General features: G+C 43.8%; 1 protein-coding gene across 16 annotated transcripts in view; it reads right to left on the bottom strand.

The window, feature by feature from the left end:
- The window catches only part of LOC106607303 (transcription factor COE3), a 71,926-nt gene that overhangs the window by 18,050 nt on the left and 34,448 nt on the right, over positions 1-19,428 (bottom strand). For 4 of the 16 annotated variants that reach the window (XM_014204193.2, XM_014204290.2, XM_014204174.2 and 1 more), the window contains exons 7-10: positions 14,773-14,854; positions 11,041-11,182; positions 6,569-6,699; positions 6,213-6,339 (exon numbers count right to left, since the gene is read on the bottom strand). In XM_014204193.2, the coding sequence (XP_014059668.1) occupies positions 6,213-6,339; positions 6,569-6,699; positions 11,041-11,182; positions 14,773-14,854 (482 nt within the window). Of the gene's footprint in view, positions 1-6,212; positions 6,340-6,568; positions 6,703-11,040; positions 11,183-14,772; positions 14,855-19,428 lie in introns of all 16 variants that reach the window. The other 12 variants (XM_014204184.2, XM_014204281.2, XM_014204148.2 and 9 more) reach the window with 3 other exon arrangements.

Here is a 19,428-nt window from a genome sequence, read left to right as displayed (position 1 = left end):
ATAGCTGGATTTCCCAGGTCTCTTAATTATTCCACTATGTGAAATATATAATGTCATTGTGCACTCCTCAAAGTCTACCTGACAAACTGCTTGACAGTGGGGAGTGGTAGAGTGTGTGTCATGTCAACCCTCTAATTGGACGAAAGGACCTTCCTCCTCAATCCTTGACGCTATCTGCACACGCTCACAAAGGCTTTCTGCCTGAGCCTGTCTAAGTAGGTGACAAGTGTCTCAGTCACTCCGGAGGAGCTAGAGCTGAATACCAGGCATGTAATGAGAAAGACAGACTGGGAGACAGGTACTGGGACATGAGCTATAGGTCGCTATTCATACAACATTTATATTACGGTGCACTACGCCCTTACACTAAAAGAGATCCCATTGAAAGACCCTCTTAAACAGATCTGTTTACATACCTCTGTGAATGTCTTGATTACAGCGTATCTTATAGTGTGTCTAGGCCACACCCCATCCCTTACTAGCTGCTACCAAACCCTGCCCTGCAGGGGAGGAAATCGTGAGGAAGCTCTGTATCTGATCTGCGCCAAATCCGGAACTTCAAAGAGCGTCTCGGCTGAAGGGCGGAGGGGAGCTGTAGGGTTAGGCCCGATACACAGACTGAACAGCACAAGGCCTGGACTGATGTGCTTTGATAAAGGAGTCCATTTGTACTGAATTGCATTTTTTTTGTCAAGAGCCAACAATTTCTGCTTGCAGTGGGGCAAAGGGTTTCATTTGAGATTTGAAGATCTCTTTGTATCTCTGCCCAGCTGAGTGAGGATAAAGTGGTCAGTCAAGGTACACATCAATATGTACAGCATTACATTTACAATGCATAGCATCTTGATGATCATCACAGTAAATATTAACCCTCAAAATAAATGTTCATAATCGTGAGTTTTGCAAGTGGTATAGGATAGCATTACTACTTGCAGAATATATACAGTATTAACACCTTCCGTTTCCATCCCCTACCAGACTGACATTTCTTGGTCTCTAACCGTATTGAGTGAATCCCCCATGACCCCTTTGTCCTTATGTTGATGAATGACTACCTTATACCCATGTTGTCCGATTCTGGTGCAGTGTAGTCGATACTGTCACCTTGACAAGAAAACTTTGTGATTCATCAGCCTTCAAGGATGTCTAGCCTCAACCCAAATCTGGCAAGAGACGCTCACTGCATGGGGCATCATCAGCAGCATCATCCAAAGTCCTTCACCCAGACCCAGTGTGTTAAATAGCAGCCCTCTGTGAGGTCGGATAAATGGTTCTCGTTACAGTCAGCCTTAGGAAAAAAATAAAACATTTGACTTGTACTAATAGCCCAGAAACCAAGCTGGTCACCAAAGGTCTGAAGATGAAGCACCCTGTCACTTCCCAGCTTGGGAAATTAGCAAATAATGTTCCCTTCCCACTGACAAATGTATGACAGCTACACTTTGCCAGTCATTCTCTCCTAACATTATGATGCATGTCCCGGATCCCCACTAGAGGATACAGGCGAAGTGTAGTGACCCTCAATTTACCCATGACAAATGGGGTCCCAGTAAATGTGCGATTTCTGGGGCAAGGTAGGGGTTCATTTGAACACAATCCCGGTATAGGGATGTCACTGATTAGGATAAATAGTAGATGAGTGTGTTAGCAGCAGTGCTAGCACTTCATATCACTAAGGGTCTCCATATGGGTCCTGGGAGGGTAGCTGTCATAGAAATCAAGTCAAGATAGAAACTGACGCAATTAGAGTTTCAAAGTTACTGATAGTTTTTACTGATAGTTTACTCTTTTGCACGGGTGTCATCTACTGTAACGTTAAAGTAAAAAAGCAATCACATAGATTTACTAAATTGAAGTGTGAAGCAAGTGTGAAGTATTGACCTAAGGACAGCTGGACCTGTCTCCCTTTGATTTTCTACAACCTTGCTGACAGTTTGATCCACTGGCCACCCTGACCAATGGATAACCAATACGTGGATCAGTTCAGGGCAAACCACCTCCATGAGACAATAATACACCATGTCCTTACCCTAAAGTAGAACAATGCTGTAAACTTTGATACATTAAAGGCCCATTGCAATCAAACATTTGATCTCTCTGTGTTTTATATGTATTTCCAAACTATGAGGTTGGAATAATACTGTGAAATTGTGAAAATGATGATAATGCCCTTTTAGTGTAAGAGCAGTTTGAAAAGACACCTGACATTTCAGCCTGTTTTGGTGGGATGGAGTTTTGGCCTGCCTGGTGAGGTGATTAGTTAATAGACCAATAAGAAAGAGAGTTCCAAACCTCTCTGCCAATAAAAGCACATTTTCAGTTTTCCCCTCCCCACTCAGACCACTCCCAGACAGTCCAAGCAAAATTCTTGCTTGAGAAATTACTCTTTGCTAAGAAGCTATTTTTGTTTATTTTTGACAATTTTAATTTAAAACAATCACAGTAAGCTACTTAATTTTTATCTAGAAATCATATGATATTGAGATAAAAACGGCTGCATGTGGATTATGAAGAAATTGTTGTATTACTGATAATAAATTATGGCCACTGTGATAAATACATTGCTAGCTACATAGCTTAACAAAGCATCCTCTGAAGTTTTGTAGCATTATGTGTCTCCGTAGCTGGTGTTTCCATGATTGAACATACTCGATGCATGCAGGATTATTGACGTACACTACGTGGTACTCACATCCTCTGAGTGAATTATTAGTTTTGGAGGTGGTCCAGAATACTAACCCAACAAGCCCCACCCTCTGCCATTAGAATTGACTGCAGTCTACTCTATGTTGACTCTTGGTAATTTGTGATAATTTCTTAAATTGAGCGAGTTAAATCTTCATAATTAGGGCCGGTCGGGCGAGAAGAGTACATGAAAAGGTCTAAAAGCTCTTCTCTCAACGGCACGCCGCAAAGTCACTCTTGAATCGCAGCTTTGATAAACGAACCTTTGATATGCACATGTTGCCCGACCACCGAAATGACACGAACACATTCTGTACCCTTTAGATGAAGCAATTATATTACTACGTGTCCTCTTCTTGTTGCCCGTCCATGTTGTACTTAACTGTCCGAAAGGTAATGTCCTTCTATCAACTAGCAATTACTGTACATATGGAGTCCCTGTTACTTCTGCTGTTTAGTGCCCGGAGCTCGCTAACAGTTTCATTCCCTCACATGTCAACCCTGGTACCATCAGGGTGATCCACTCTGGGAATAGCAGTAGTCTGAGGAACTAGACTTGTCTTATTGGTGGCTCTCTCTTTTAATTCACCAAACTAATCAATTGTACTGCCGTTGCCTCCGAGGGTAATTGTATCTTTCTACTAACTGGAACAGAGCAGGAACCAGGGAAGGAAGAAGGAAGAAAATCATCATAGATCCAGAAGGGGACATGTTTCCCCAGTAAAACCTGATGGTAATCATCCCAATCCGCTTAGCCCGTGTGACTAATGGGGTCTGTTCTTAAGGGACCTGGCACTTTCACCAGGGTGCTATAGAAGCCATTAAAGTCTTAACTTATACACCTTCCCAGGCTTCACACACACACAAACATGTGCACACATACACTCACACACTCAGCACACTGCACTCTTGTTTCATTAGCCCGGTGCCTTGTTGGCCTCTGCTCTGCTGGTAGGGAGGTTAAACACAGGAGTGCCAGACTACATGGTTGGAGGGGAAGGGAACGGATGGCTGCCAGGGGGGAGGGGGGGGGGGGGGGGTGATGAGAAACAGCTGCCCCGGAATGGAAGGGGTCTAGGGGGGGTTAAGGGGTCCAACCCCCCTTCACCCCCACCCCTCAACTTTTTTGGTGGTTCCGCTGTGTGCCCAAGGCCAGGTCTGTGTTGGGGGGCTGAGGTAGGGCGAGAGGGGAGTGAGAGTGGTTTGACGCGTCCTTCTCATTCTAACCATCAGATTTAGATCTGAATGAGGCTTCCAGGTCAGACAGGCCTTGACCCCCATGACCTCCGCCTTCTCACCAATGATGACAGATAATACCACCAGTTCTCTCTGTTAGCCAAGATAATCCACCTTTACATATGGTGTGACACTCTCACACAAGACACTTACACACACTCACAAATACCCTGAACTCTGCGTGCTTAAATTTCTCTCTAGTTCAGCCAAGTTCAGTCTAGTTCAGCTTTCAGTCAAATTAAAATATAAACGATATATACAAAAGTATGTGGACACCTCTTCAAATGAGTGGATCTGGCTATTTCAGCCACACCCACTGCTGACAGGTGTATAACATTGAGTACACAGCCATGCAATGTCCATAGACAAACAATGGCAGTAGAATGGCCTTACTGAAGAGCTCAGTCACTTTCAACGTGGCACCGTCATACCGTCATAGGATGCAACATTTACAACAAGTCAGGTGGTCAAATTTCTGCCCTACTAGTGCTGCCCCGGTCAACTGTAAGTGCTGTTATAGTGAAGTGGAAACATCTAGGAGCAACAACTGCTCAGCCGTGAAGTGGTAGGCCACACAAGCTCATAGAACAGGACCGCGAGTGCTGAAGCACGTAGCGCATAAAAAAATTGTCTGTCCTCGGTTGCGTTGGACTCCGGAGTAGTGGAAACGCGTTCTCTAGAGTGAGGAATCACGCTTCACCATCTGGCAGTCCAATCTGCCCAAATGCCCAAATGCATAGTGCCAACTGTAAATTTTGGTGGAGGAGGAATAATGGTCTGGGGCTGTTTTTCATGGTTCGGGCTAGGCCCCTTAGTTCCAGTGAAGGGAAATCTTAACGCTACAGCATGACATGCTAAACGATTCTGTGCTTCCAACTTTGTGGCAACAGTTTGGGAAGGCCCTTTCCTGTTTCAGCATACCACACGCCCCCGTGCACAAAGCGAGGCCCATACATAAATTATTTGTCGAGATCGGTGTGGAAGAACTTGACTGGCACAGAGCCCTGATCTCAACCCCATCAAACACCTTTGGGATGAATTGGAATGTCGACTGCGAGCCAGGCCTAATCGCCCAATATCAGTTCCGACCTAATTCTCCGACTAATGCTCTTGCGGCTGAATAGAAGTGTGTGTGTGTGGAAAGCCTTCCCAAAAGAGTGGAGGCTGTTAAAGCAGCAAAGGGGGGGACCAACTCCATATTGATGCCCATGATTTTGGAATGAGATATTCGACAAGCAGGTGTCCACATACTTTTTGTCATGAACTGTATATAAGAAATCTGCAAATTAGCAGATGCATATCTGACAAGTGAGTAAAAAATACAATTGTCAGAGTGAATTATCCTGACAAATTGAATTTAACAAAGCTAGGCAGCATCACTTTCTAATTGCAGTTCAGGGTGATATAAAGTTGCACTTCTAGAAATCCTTCCACCACGGTCCTCCCGAGTGGCGCAGCGGTTTAAGGCACTGCATTGCAGTGCTAGAGGCGTCACTACAGATCTGGGTTCGATCCCGGGCTGTGTTGCAGCCGGCCGCAACCGGGAGACCTATGAGGCAGTGCACAATTGGCCCAGCGTTGTCCGGGTTAGGGGAGGGTTCGGTGGACTGGGATTTCCTTGTCCCATTGCACTCTAGCGACTCCTTGTGGTGGCCGTGCGCATGCACACTGACTTCAGTCGCCAGCTGTACAGTGTTTCCTCTGACACATTGGTGAGGCTGGCTTCTGGGTTAAGCGAGCAGTGTGTCAAGAAGCAGTGCGTCTTGGCGGGGTCGTGTTTCGGAGGACGCATGCCTCTCCCGAGTCAGCACAGAAGTTGCAGCGATGGTACAAGACTGTAACTACCAATTGGATATCACGAAATTGGGGAGAAAAAAGGGTAAAAAGTACCAAAAATAAATAAATAATACAAATCCTTCCACCAAACACCTTAAGTTATGCAGTTCGCACTTCTCATACATTGAAGATTCCAGACCCAGAGAGCAGGGCCCTGGTTAATCCATCATTACTACCTTGACACTGGGGCCCTGTTCCAGTACTGAGAAAATTCCTACTTATTTCCAACCTAGCCACAGATTAAAATGACTGAATAGGTAAAAGCTATGTATGTCAGGGAAACCTTGTTTTTCATCTAAATGTATTAGATCAGCGAATACTTCAAGGAGGCAAGGAAGTAAGTATACATTTTCAAAGTATTTGAACAGACTTTGAGTTCCATCCAGAGAGGATGGCTCGTCAGGGCACTGAACCCAGGGAGGAGAGACTGAAAACGGGCATTAAGCCTGACTCACCGGTGTAGACAAATCTCCCAGGAGCCCCTTTGCAGAACTGCTTGGACTTATAGGACAGCGTGACCTCCACTACACCAGGGATGTGCCTGGGAGGGGTCTGGACACGGATTGCGTGGGGGGTGATGAGCTGGAAGACAGGGCACAGGAACCATTGAGTCTGACCAAGGCTACTAAGGTCTCGTAGCAACCTAATGGACATCATTACTATATAGTTGTTATGGTACAGGCTTGAAACAGTTCTAAAAAAATGATATGTTTTGTAAAAACAGTAAAACACTTCAAACCTAGGCTGAAATTCAATCAAATCAATGGCGTGACAGAACATTTTTGCATCGTCGTCAGACAACATATTGTACCTCACTCCAGACAAGCATGGTCCCGAACACGACCTGCAGGCCATCAAAGAAGTTGTCCCCAATGATGATGACAGTGGCCCCTCCTGTAGTCCATCCCTCACTGGGGCTGATGGCCTTGATGCACGGGGTGGCTGCTTAACACACAGAGAAAATAGCCTATTCAGTACCTACACCTCTATATAGCCTGATGTCTTTAACCCAATAGAAAGACATATCATGGAAATAAGCCTGGAGAGAGAAAAAATGATGGATTTGTCCTTTTAGGCACGAGAATAAAATCATTCAGCAGCAGCTTGGAGTGATGTAGTTAAGCAGAACCTTCAAATGGTCTGCTTCACAAAGGCTAAGCGCTGGACTTGTGAGTGGAAATGATCTGATGTAGCACATTGTGTCAGGGCAAATGTAACTATCAAAATGGATTAGGTGTAGCCTGCATGTACAGTAGAATTTCAAAGTTGAACACATCTCAAATGAGTCAAGAATAAGGCTGTTGTATGAAAATGACAAGCCAAAGCTGTGTTGTTGGTTTCATGTCATTCCGTTGTCTTTGTTCCCTGTGTTCTGGCATGTTGTTGAGAATGCAGTTTCACGTTTTTACAACATTAATAAATTCATGAATTATTCAGGCTCAATTTTTGCCTTTTGTGATCGATTCAATCCATTTCACATTGTTCCTTACAATGCTTTTCATCAGCCATGACTTTTGCTCCATAGCTGTGCCATTCATCAGAATGCTGGGTGTTATTATAATCTAATTTGAGCGAGCTCATGCCAAACTCTCTCTGTCATTTGATACATTGCCTTAATATGATGTTCACCCTGACACCATGTTTACAACAGGCATAGCATGACAGCTAACCATAAAACAACAATATTAAATGTAGCCTTTTTTCATCAATATTTTGTGAATACAATGCGAACTGCGCACACTTGTTCTTTTAACATTTTGTACTATTTCAGTTATAGGTATTTCATATGAGCACATTGCTGTGCTACTATTATCACTCCAGTTCAGTAATTACAATAAATCACCATATCAGTATATTGTAATGAACATTACATACAAGACATCTCCCTTTGTTTGCTTTGCTGTTGGGGCTGTTCAGGTTATGTTTGCTTTATCCCATAAAGCGCCCATGCACACACATGTGCACACACGCCACACTACGGGAAATCACACGCACGCACACACTATGGGAAATCTGACTTTAACAGGGGCTGTTGACTTCATGTTAATCGCCCGTACAGAATTTCATCTCTGAGGTCTGGACGAGTGACATTTGCTTTCCTTAATTGCTAAGCAGAGCATCTGAAAGAAGACCATCTCTCTGTGGGATCGCTGCGTCCCCTCAAAGGAGCTGACCTTCATCAGTGCTGCCGATTACGGCAAATAATTCCCCCTTCAAAATTACTGTAAACAAATTGACTTTGGGGCCAGGAGAGAGAGAGAGAGAGAGAGAGAGAGAGAGAGAGAGAGAGAGAGAGAGAGAGAAGGGGGTGATGGTGGTTATTGGGGGGCAGCTGCAGCCAGAAACCTACACACATACACACGCCGCCTCGGAAATCCCAACGTCCCCCTCCGGTACACAGAAAGGACCCATAGAGAGGGAGCGACCGGGGCCCTAAGCCGTCCACCCTTCTGCCTGAAAATTTGCATATGTCTCAATGCACAGACAGAGAGGGGAGCATGTGCTGAATGGGAACCGTGGCCAAGTGGATTACACAGGCAGCGCAGGCGATCTGAGGATAGACACGCACAATGCCCCGCAGCAGATGATAAACATTGCAGGGAGGGAATGAGGATGGCTGAAACAGGGCCTGACTGTGCATCACAAAACTCATACTTTTAAATTGTTTAAACCAATATTAGTTTATTTGTGAGCATTTATTTCTAAACATCCCTAAGCGCAAATCCAACATCAATTTTGGTTCCTTTACTTGCTAATGCGGCAGGTTAGCACTGGAGTAGAGAAAACTGATCCTAGATCTGAGCTTTGGGCCAACTTCCGTCTGAAGCGCTTGTAGACCTACTGAGCCACTCAAACAGGTCTGATGTGTCCGTGGCTGTGGCGTCCTTTGTTCTGCCTGCTGAAATGTGTTGTAATTGTGCTGTGGGATGTCCAGATGGTCGGCTGATAGTGCAGCTGATGGGATTATACCTTTTACCTCTCCCTGGGCCATCTGTTACCCCTTTCTCTCTCCCTTTCCCTCTCTCCCTTTCCCTCTCTCTCCCCCTCTTTATCTCTCTCTCAGTCTCTCGCCCTCTCTCTCTTTTCTCTCTCTCTCTCTCTCTCTCTCTCTCTCTCTCTCTCTCTCTGTCTGTCTCTCCCTCTCTCTCTATCTCTGTCTTTCTCTCCCTCTCTGTCTCTCAGACGGAGCAGACTGGATTCACTTGTCTTTATTGCATGAACACTAACGGTATTACAGCAACTTGGCATGCAAATGACTGGGGCGCTGCAGGCTCATTGCTGAGTCTTCCATACTCTCCAAGTCTCTACAGTGGAGGTCAAACGGAGCTAAGGAATGCGTGGCGTGAGTGTTTATGAGGGCGCGAGTGTGTTGGTGTGTGTGTATTAGTGAAGGATTTTCTGTATTCATGTCTAAATGCTTTTGTGACAGCTCAAACCTGCATGGTTCAGTTGTGTGACATTGACAGAAATTCCTGTTCACCAATAGGGGGCAGCACTTCTTGAGCAGCCTGACACTGTAACCCCAGCACTGAGACAATGAACTGAGAGGGTGCCTTGCTTTCGCAGACACACAGACAGACAGTCAGTCAGCCACATACCTGAGGCTCCTCACCCAGCGAACTCCCAGTGAAGAATGTGTTGCTAATTTAAAGCACACTCTGTCTGCCTGCCTGGTGTCAGAACTCTATGAACGACATGGATGGGATTACATTTTATGACCGAGTATCCTGTTCTCATGTGTCATGTCTATGAGTGTCTGGAGTGGGAGACGCAAACAAGCAAAGTTTTGGCTAAAGAGCTATGGTACATTGGTAGTATACACAAAGTGTTCGTTTTCTACACTCGGCTACATTAGGTTGGGATGGAAAATAGATTGAGATATACTGTAAAGAAAAATGTAGTATATTATAGTTAAATGAAATGTTCTCAAACTCAATAATTGAAAATTGTCAGGTGATTTAGGCACTCAAAAGCAGGACCGTTGTGTACACTTTACGAATAACTGTGTAGCTCACACAAACACTACGCTAAATTGTGTTATTGAAGGAAGCTTGTTTTACATGGCAAGCTTACTGTTCTTGTGCTTAGAAGAATGAGGAGGGGAAGAAAGGGGTGGGCAGTGGAAATTTGTTTGGAACACACACACACACACACACACACACACACACACACACACACACACACACACACACACACACACACACACACACACACACTGTCCTGTGGGATGGGGGGAACATGAAGGAGAGGGCTCAACCTCTTTAATTGCTCTCCTCATTAAGACTAAGGTTGCTAGGCGATCCACACCTACCCTGTCATAAATGTGAGACACAGACAAAAACAGAACGTCACTGAGCATAATGACTTCGATGCTCGGGGCAGGACTTTAATTATTTGATTTTGTTCTCCAGTAGTGGAGTCATTAATAAAGACGAAAACAAATAGCTTTTAAACAAATTAGCTTTTCCCCCCACTAGTTATATTAATTGTCTTGTCTGGATTTTTTTAACCCTTGTTGTATTAAACATTACATTTGCTTTTGGTGATATGACCATTAATGGTTATTAAACTGGAGAGAAGGCCGTTTCAGTCAGTGGTGTGTGTGTATATAAACTGTTTGCCTAGCCATAATTGCCCCTTGAAATCTGAAGATAAACAATTTGCACAATTGGCCTGCTCTGTTTTTTCCATAATCTTTCAGCTGTTATGCTCCCAGCTGCGAGAGGAGGCCAGGAGGGGTCAGAAGGTTGTGTTTAGTGCAGTTTACTTTTTGGATTTCCCATGGTTTGGGGGTCCTGCTTCTCTCTCTGTTGGCCATGCAGGCAATCAGTCTATCATATGGAATCAGTTGGAAGAAAAACAGTAAGTTCTGTTTTTCTCCTAGACCCTCCCCTCGCCCTGTCCTTCATCCCCTCATTTCTCCTCTCAACTGAAACTGCAGCTCCCAGCAACAGGAAATTGACCTAACTCTGAATTCTTTGCCAATTTCATCATGTTTCTAATAGGTCATTTTTTTTTATGTGCAGTTAACAATTGGTCAAGATTGGAAATAGTATATCATTTTATTATCATTAAAATGTCCATAATTACTAGCATTATTCGAATGATTAGTGCGCAATGCATGATATTGTATACTATTTCCAATCCACTACAAATAGTATGCATTTTGGGAGGCAAATAGTGATTTACAACACAGAATAAGAATAAAAATGTATGAACGAAAGGAAGATGGAAATGTAAAGTAAAAAGGAAAGCAAATAATATGATGTAAAAGGTGCCTACCATTCTCCAGATAAGGAGGCGTACCTTCTGAAGGGTCGAGTCTGCGAGCCCTTCGCCCATGCTTGGAGTTGTTGTGGACAAACATGTTGTCTGAGACAGCCAAGACGTGGCCGTCCACGTTGACTGTCGTCGAGACGACAACCTGCAACAAGAGTGAAGGTAGACCGTGTCATTTAGCAATCTGTAGGAAGGGGACACAATCACGTACAAAACATCAGCTTAATCATGCTTTATTGTTTTCAGATTCCAAGAACAACATTTAGCTCTCTCTATAATCACTTGTTTTGACCCACTCTGACAAATGTTGTATTGATGTAATTGACTCACAAAAGACATTGATCGACTCATCTACAGTGCCTTTAGAAAGTATTCATACCCCTTCACTTATTCCATATTTTATTGTGTTACAGCCTGAAGTCAAAATGTATTAAATTGAGGAGATTTCTCACCCATCTACACACAAAACCCCTCAATGACAAAGTGAAAACAGGTTTTTAGAAACGTTATCAAATGTATTGAAAATGAAACACAGAAATATCTAATTTACATAAGTATTCACACCCCTGAGTCAATACATGATATAATCACCTTTGGTAGTGATTACAGCTGTGAGTCTTTCTGTGTAAGTCTCTAAGAGGTTTGCACACCTGGATTGTACAATATTTGCCCATTGTTCTTTTAAAAAGTATTCAATTTCTGTCAAGTAGGTTGTTGTTGCTAGACAGCTATTTTCAAGTCTTGCCATAGATTTTCAAGCCGATTTAAGTCAAAACTGTAACTAGGCCACTCAGAAATATCCAGTTTAGATTTGGCCTTGTGTTTATTGACCTGCTGAAAGGTGGATTTGTCTCCCAGTGTCTGTTGGAAAGCAGACTGAGACAGGTTTTCCTCTAGGACTTTGCCTGTACTGAGTTTTATTCCATTTATTTTTATTTTAAAAACTCCTTAGTCCTTGCCGATGATAAGCATGACCAAAACATGATGCAGCCACCACCATGCTTGAAAAAATGAAGAGCGGTACTCAGTGATGTATTGTGTTGGATTTGCCCTAAACATAACACTTCGTATTCAGGACATAAAGTTAATTTCTTTGCCAATTTTTTTACAGTGTTATTCTCTACAGGCGTATTTTCACTGTCAATTAGGTTAGTATTGTGGAGTAACTACGATGTTGTTGATCCATCCTCAGTTTTCTCCTATCACAGCCATTATACTCTGTATCTGTTTTAAAGTCACCATTGGCCTCATGGTGAAATCCCCAGTTTCCTTCCTCTCCGGCAACTGAGTTCGGAAGGACGCGTGTATCATTGTAATGACTGGGCGTATTGATACACCATCCGAAGTGTATTTAGTAACTTCACAATGCTCAAAGGGATATTCAGTGTCTGCTTTTTTTTACCCATCTACCAATAGGTGCCCTTCTTTGCTAAGCATTGGAAAACCTCCCTGGTCTTTGTGGTTGAATCTGTGTTTGAAATTCACCGCTCGACCGAGGGACCTTACAGCTAATTGCATGTGTGGGGTACAAAGATGAGGTAGTCATTAAAAAATCATGTAAAAACCCTATTATTGCACACATAGTGAGTCCATGGAACTTATTATGTGTCTTGTTAAGCACATTCTTACTCCTGAATTTATTTAGGCTTGCCATAAGAAAGGGGTTGAATACTTATTGGCTCAATTAATTTGTAAACATTTCTTAAAACATCATTCCACTTTGACATTGTGGGGTATTGTGTGTAGGCCAGTGACACAAACGCCGGCTGTAACACAACATAATGTGAAAAAAAATCAAGGGGTGTAAATACTTTCTGAAGCCACTGTAGTTCTGGACAACTAAAACAACCCTCTTTTTTGGTTCAACAAACATTTCACCTGGATCAAATTCCAAGTCACACTCAGGCTGAGATTCAATCTGATTGCAGTTTATAGGCAAAGCGGCTCTTACAATCAATGTTCCCACGTTCGTGGAGATCCCATTCACGGTAAACGCTACATACTGTATGCCGTCTCAATCGAACATTGCCTTTAAAAGCCACAGTGCCTTTAACTCACGATCGGATGAATCCAGGCCTCAATATATCATAGTGCTTGTTTTTATTGTTGTTTTTTTCTCTCAACCACATCTCCAAACAGTGGACTAGGCCAAGAATGGAGAAAGTGTTTCCGAGCCGGAAAGAGAGAGCCCCTCTCAGGTTCTGTTTGCCGGTGAGTGACCTCGGTGTAGCCGTGGAATTTGGGGGGGTGTTTTTTTTGGTTAGTTGGGGGTGTGGGGTTGGGATGGAGGTAGGGGGGCTGAGTGGGGAGGTGAAAGAGCTCCATTCTTGCTCGCAGGTTCAGAGCTGGGCCAAGCTGGAGATGATGGATGTGGTCCTCTCTGGCCTCCAGCTGGTTTGGGGGGGTAATAAGCGGAGTGGAAGGCATGCAGAATACACAACATTGGCCGGAGTAACACCTACAGTGAAGCATCTGGTAAAACTATCTGGGGAAAACTGAATTCTGGCCATTGGAATGGAGACCGGAGAAGATAGCCAACAATATTGTAAGCCTTGGCGTACAATACCTCCCACCCTCAAATACTCCAACAATAATGTCAAATCATATTCATGGTATATAAGTCCTGCCAGTTGATTCCCTATAAATATGGTAAATCTAGATTTTATTAAAGATAAACAGATACAAATGCGGTAGAAGTTTTATGCAACACTCACTCATACACCTCCTGTTACATATGCCTGAGGGAACTCATATGCCTGAGAACTCAGTAGCTGTCATGGCTGGGACAGTATGTTCCAGTCTCTTGTGAATCTACTGTAGGAGTAATGTGATGGTAGAGTGAACACCTGAGCTGTCTGTGAAGGGATTGACTCTGTTAAGTCCAGTTACCCCCTCAGGGAAAAGGAGACGAGGCAGGTCTAGTGGTGACATCAGAAAGAGTCTGTCTGTTTCATGTCTGAGGGTTTGCTGGATGAGGCTAGGTTGGTGTGTTTGTCATAGCCCATGATTGGCAGGGAATGATGGCCCCTGTAGTTTGTGGCAAAGCAGATAGGATACCACCACTCCATTCAGTCCTGACCTCCTACTTGGGGTATATGGTTCTGGGGTAGGCAGATAAGGAGATCACTAACTTCAATGGCACCCCTTCACATTTAATAGATAATGTATTTTAGCATCTGCAGCCTCTTAGACATGGGAGAATTCCGGACCTCCAGATAGACGTCTCTTTGGTAATACTATAATGTCACTGCTGGCTACAGTGTTATGGAAAACACCTCTCAGATGGCTGCACAGTGAAGAAGTGTGTGTGTGTGTGTGTGTGTGTGTGTGTGTGTGTGTGTGTGTGTGTGTGTGTGTGTGTGTGTGTGTCCTACTGGGAAACCCTGTGTTAACACATGTGGTGGGATTGTCCTCCCTTCTGTGCTGTGGTTCGGGAAGCTGTCAGGACCACAATTGATATCACCTCTTAAATCCCATATCCTTATTTGTGTAAGATGGTGTTCTCCAATAAATATTCCTACATGTGTTCAGCAGCACACTGACACCCTCTGCGTGTGTGTGTGTGTGTGTGTGTGTGTGTGTGTGTGTGTGTGTGTGTGTGTGTGTGTGTGTGTGTGTGTGTGTGTGTGTGTGTGTGTGTGTGTGTGTGTGTGTGTGTGTGTGTGTGTGTGTGTGTGTAAACCTGAGTGAATTTAAACCAGTGTGTGTGTGTGGTTTTGTGTAACTTTCAGTTACCTGGAACCTGCGCATGTCTCTGGGATTCCCTGCATTCTTCAGACAGTTCTGATTGCACTTCAGGAAGAACTTCAGGAAGAATCTGAAAGAGAGCACAAAACAAACAATTGAACTACATCGTACTACTATGTTTTACAAAATAGTCCTGAAACAATTGAAGCATAGAGCCATTCAAGAATTGATATGGAATGGAATTCCATAAAATCAAAACAGGTCCATGCCACTCAACATGTCAACAACAAATCCATTTCACCAACATCAAACGGATAGATACTACTCAACTGTTTAAAATAATGCAGATATCTACTGTTGCTTTATAATACCCCTTAGTAGCAACCCTTTGTCATATCATCCTCTCACCTGAGTTCACAGCCTGTTCTCAGACCCATCTGCTACTAGCATGCAGGAAGTCACTTGATATTCCACCCATTTATTTAATCCCAGAACACCCCCTGTGCAATTAAAGTTGTGCTGTTCAATAGGAAGGCAAATGAGGCCCACCTGTGACCAGGTCTTGTTTGAAGAGCATCAGGGATAAAGGACCTAACAAGGTGAGAGCGCGCCACAAAACGTATAGTCCTGTCAGACAATTAGGGGGCCACTCCTGGGACCTTCGCTTCACGCCACACACACACGCACAAACGCACACACACACACACACACACACACACATGGTGGATGGGTGAGGCAATTATGCCACAAATTACAACCTGGCTAATCGTCTCTAAACAAATGTCATGTGAGAGACAGATCTGTGGTTGGTTAGTCTGTGAGCTTCTCTCTCTCTCTGTCTCTCTCTCTCTCTCTCTCTCTCTCCCTCTTGCTGCACTTCGCTTCAGCTGACAAGTGTTTGCTTGTGAGCGTCAAATGAACGTCAGATCACTGTGATATTATTGAAAATGCCTTCTATCGTGAGCTCTTCTTTTAAATATAACCTTTCCCTGATCCAGTAGATAACATTACAAAGGAGACAGGCGGAGGAGACTAACAGTCCCTGTCTTGGCTTGCTGTCTCCCACTACAAATGTATTCCCTATTAGCACTACAAGTGATGACAACAATATGTCCTAAACCTGACAGCGGGATCAATGATTATATCAGCAGAACCTACTGCAACACCCTTTAATTGACTTTCTTGTCATGTACAGTAAAAACATGCTACAGACTCATTAGGACTCATGTTTTTTGGCTCCCTTCACGTTTGATGTAAACACTCACCATCATTTATTGGTTTAATGCACAATTTCATGGTTTCCATTGAAAAGCTAAATTGGCACTGTTACAACTTATTGTATTACCATGGATTGAATTGATGTTGCTTTGCTCAACATAGAGCGTGTTGCCTAAGAAGGCCCTTTCTCAACACCTAGCCTCCTACTTCTTACTCCACAGTGGGATCTGGGCCAATGCAATACATCTGTGCTTTGAAATGACCCCTCTTACCCTGGCCACATTAACACATGCAGTGGTCACTTAGAAGTGTTCTCCAATAAGACTCCAATACCCTTAGCACCACTGCCAGACCAAAGGAGCATGAGAGGTGAGAAAATATTTTCACTCCTCATCCATGGGGCTATGGCTCTACAATCAATAAAAAGTTTTAAGCCACGCCAAAATGCTGATTGCCTGTTGGTGTGCGGCAAGGCCATAAAAAACCTGACTTGTCATTAGTGCATTTCGCCTGATTGTGTTCAGTGTGTTTTTGGTTGCAGCTGTTGGCCGATCATCAAAATGACCATTATGTACTCTAATTCCCTGACCTTGTTTTTATTTCCCCAAAGAGTCGTAAGGCAGAGCAGTAGACATCTGCGGAAAGCAGACCTGAAATACGACTTTTATTTGTCTGTCGCCTCTCATACAGATTGGATTAGACTAGTGTGTGTGTGGGTAAGAGCCTGTGTGTGTGTCCAAGATTGATGTGCTCTGTATGTTTTCACCTTGCGCAACAAAAGAAATATATGCAAAAGAAAATGAAAAAATAATAATTTTGTAGCCAAAACGTAAATGTTATTGAAGCGACATGTTATTTTTAACATGGGGCTTTTCTGTTCCTTTTTCTGTTGTGCTGTAATACGATTACAACGTGTAAAACTGCAGTAAAACAAAAAGTGAGCAATAAACAGAAAAGGACAACTTGGGAATAGAAAGCAGCCGTTCTATTGTGAACTCATTTATGTTTACTGTTATGAAGACGATTAACCACATTTCCAGCTAACAGATAAGCTTCATTTCAACAGTAGTCCATGTTAGTGGCAACAGTAAAGCATCATTACATTAGAGTTGGTTAACATTCTACATGAGCGTGCTGTAAATTGGTCCTTGGTGAAAAGGCAAGCAATTAAGACAAGCCTCTCTCTTTTACTTCTTAAATATCTACAGAACTTTGTGCTGGTGTTTTGCTTGGAGACAAAAAACGAGATTGTTTGATAGTTTTTTAATGGGATATCAAGGCGACGACGCCATTAGATGTTGGCAACGGAGGGCAAAGGGGGGGATCGAGAGAAAGAATGAACTGCAATTAGGTTTGATTAAAGCTATCCTTCTCAATAATCAGAGCTAGTGACAGGACAGGAGGACCCTCGTGGCCGTGGAGATGGAGGAAGGTGTAGAGAGATATTAAGGCCAATGAAGGGGATATTAACATAGCTAATTAAAGCAACTCCTCCAAAACCAGTAGACGAGCGAGGCTCTCAGTGGACCGCCATGGAGGAAATCATCGGCCCAGACAGCTATCAGTTGGAGCAGGGCTGCAATTCACCAGAGAGAGAGGAGAGAGAGGAGAGAGAGTGGGAGAGAGAGAGAGTAGCAGAGAGAGAAGGAGGGGAGGATGAAACTATGGAGTGTGAAGAAAGACAAAAGAGAGGGAGACAGGCGAAAGCCTAAAGAGATAGACTTACAGTACTGGAGAGCTATGCTCCTTTTGACACAACCCTCTCCCTGTCTGAAGTCTGCCAGTATAACTACGACCTGACATCAGCTTTTATCTTCCAACAACCCGAGTTACAGGCCCACAAATCAACGCTAAAACAATCCCTTTCTAACAGAGACTAGGGCAATTAATAGGATTCTCCTGCAGCCTGTACCTCCATGCTCGCCACACTGCTGAGGCTAGCTACTAATCATGCGATAATGATTTCTCTCCCTCTGGTCAAAGGGGAAATAGATTGTCTCTTTAGTAATGCTGCGGGCTCGGCGGTTTCCACTCCGTGTGCTTCACACGCCTGGTAATTGAGGAGAAAAAGGCAGACTTTGGCACTTTGACTGATTTGAGGGCTGCTAGACCCTCTTATCTCTACTCTGATCATTTTAGGCTGACACTCAAAGGGAGACCCGTCAGCCTAATTTTAGCTCGCCCCTCTCCCATCATCAAATAGAAGAGAAACGGAGAAAACAAACAGACGAAGTGAGGAGACGCTTCCTGATTTTAGGAGCTAAGCTAATTGGGAGGGGGAGATGTCACCCACTCCTTGACACCTCTGCCTTTGATTCAGGGAAAAATGAGAAGTAATGACTCCATTGTATTATTACTGTACTACCAATACTAACAGGGTATCATACTGCATTTATTTCACTGTGTTTTGTACACCACCCATTTCAGAAGTTCACCACTGAAACATCCATGAGCGTCAGGTATTGACAGTCCTTAGCTCCTGATTGGTGCCCAAGCAATAATGACTGCCATGAAGAGTCCATAGCCGGCGGCCATGACAGTGAGGTCATCATTGCAGGGCGATGAGTATCGATCACCACCCAACCATAGACCATCAGACCCCAGTATGGGCCTCACCATGGGCCTCAGTGAGGCTGGAGGAGACCTGGAACCAGCGTCTCACAACACACCACTACGATCTGCTGACAGCAGGTCTCCTCACTGAGATAGTAGTACACAGGTCAATAACATATTGGATTTCCAAAATGCCAGGGTCTTAATGTCAAGCCTTCTGCATCCCCACCAGCTCCAGTATGTAAGGTACTCTACTGTACTTCATCTACTGTACATCACTCAGGTCCCTGTTCTGACAGGCCAGGCTCCATTACACTGGTTTGTTCTTATAACATTCCATTATAAACAAGGAGCAAGCTTTTTGGTCTATGTAGGCTGTTCTGTACTAACACATCTTAATTTACCCGCTGATTAAAGACATTAACCTCTAAAATTCCAGAGAGATTTTTAGCAAGGGTGTCATTGCTGTCATACTCTGGTTGCTTGCTGTCTTCTCTCATCAACTACAGCTGTTTTTCTTCTCCTTCCTCGTAGTAACCACAGCGCATTAACAATATTTGCTCTAGCCCTGTACAAGCGCCCAGGGACCAGCCCCGCAGATCCTATCACTTCTTTATCAGGGAACAAGTGCCTTACTATCCAATGTTATTTGGTTGGGGGAAATTAACCACTTCCATTCTATGGGCTATTGCCCTCATCTGAGAATGCTATTGCTAAAACATTTCACTATCGTTGTTTTTTTGTTCAACATCTAGTATTCCCCATAACTTGGGAGGTGGGCTGTTGAGACAACAATAAACAATAAAAACCTCCCCATTCAGCCCTCTATAGTCTACACCCTTTCCTCCACCATCCCACTGTTCTCTAATGGCTAGAGTGGCATTGACAACATTTCACTTGAGGATCCCTCTTAATTTAGTTCATGGCTGCAGG

Source organism: Salmo salar, chromosome ssa01 (genome assembly GCF_905237065.1).
Source record: "Salmo salar chromosome ssa01, Ssal_v3.1, whole genome shotgun sequence".
Taxonomy (NCBI): domain Eukaryota; kingdom Metazoa; phylum Chordata; class Actinopteri; order Salmoniformes; family Salmonidae; genus Salmo; species Salmo salar.
Note: the sequence above shows the minus strand (reverse complement) of the source record. Positions and strands in the feature narration are given on the sequence as shown.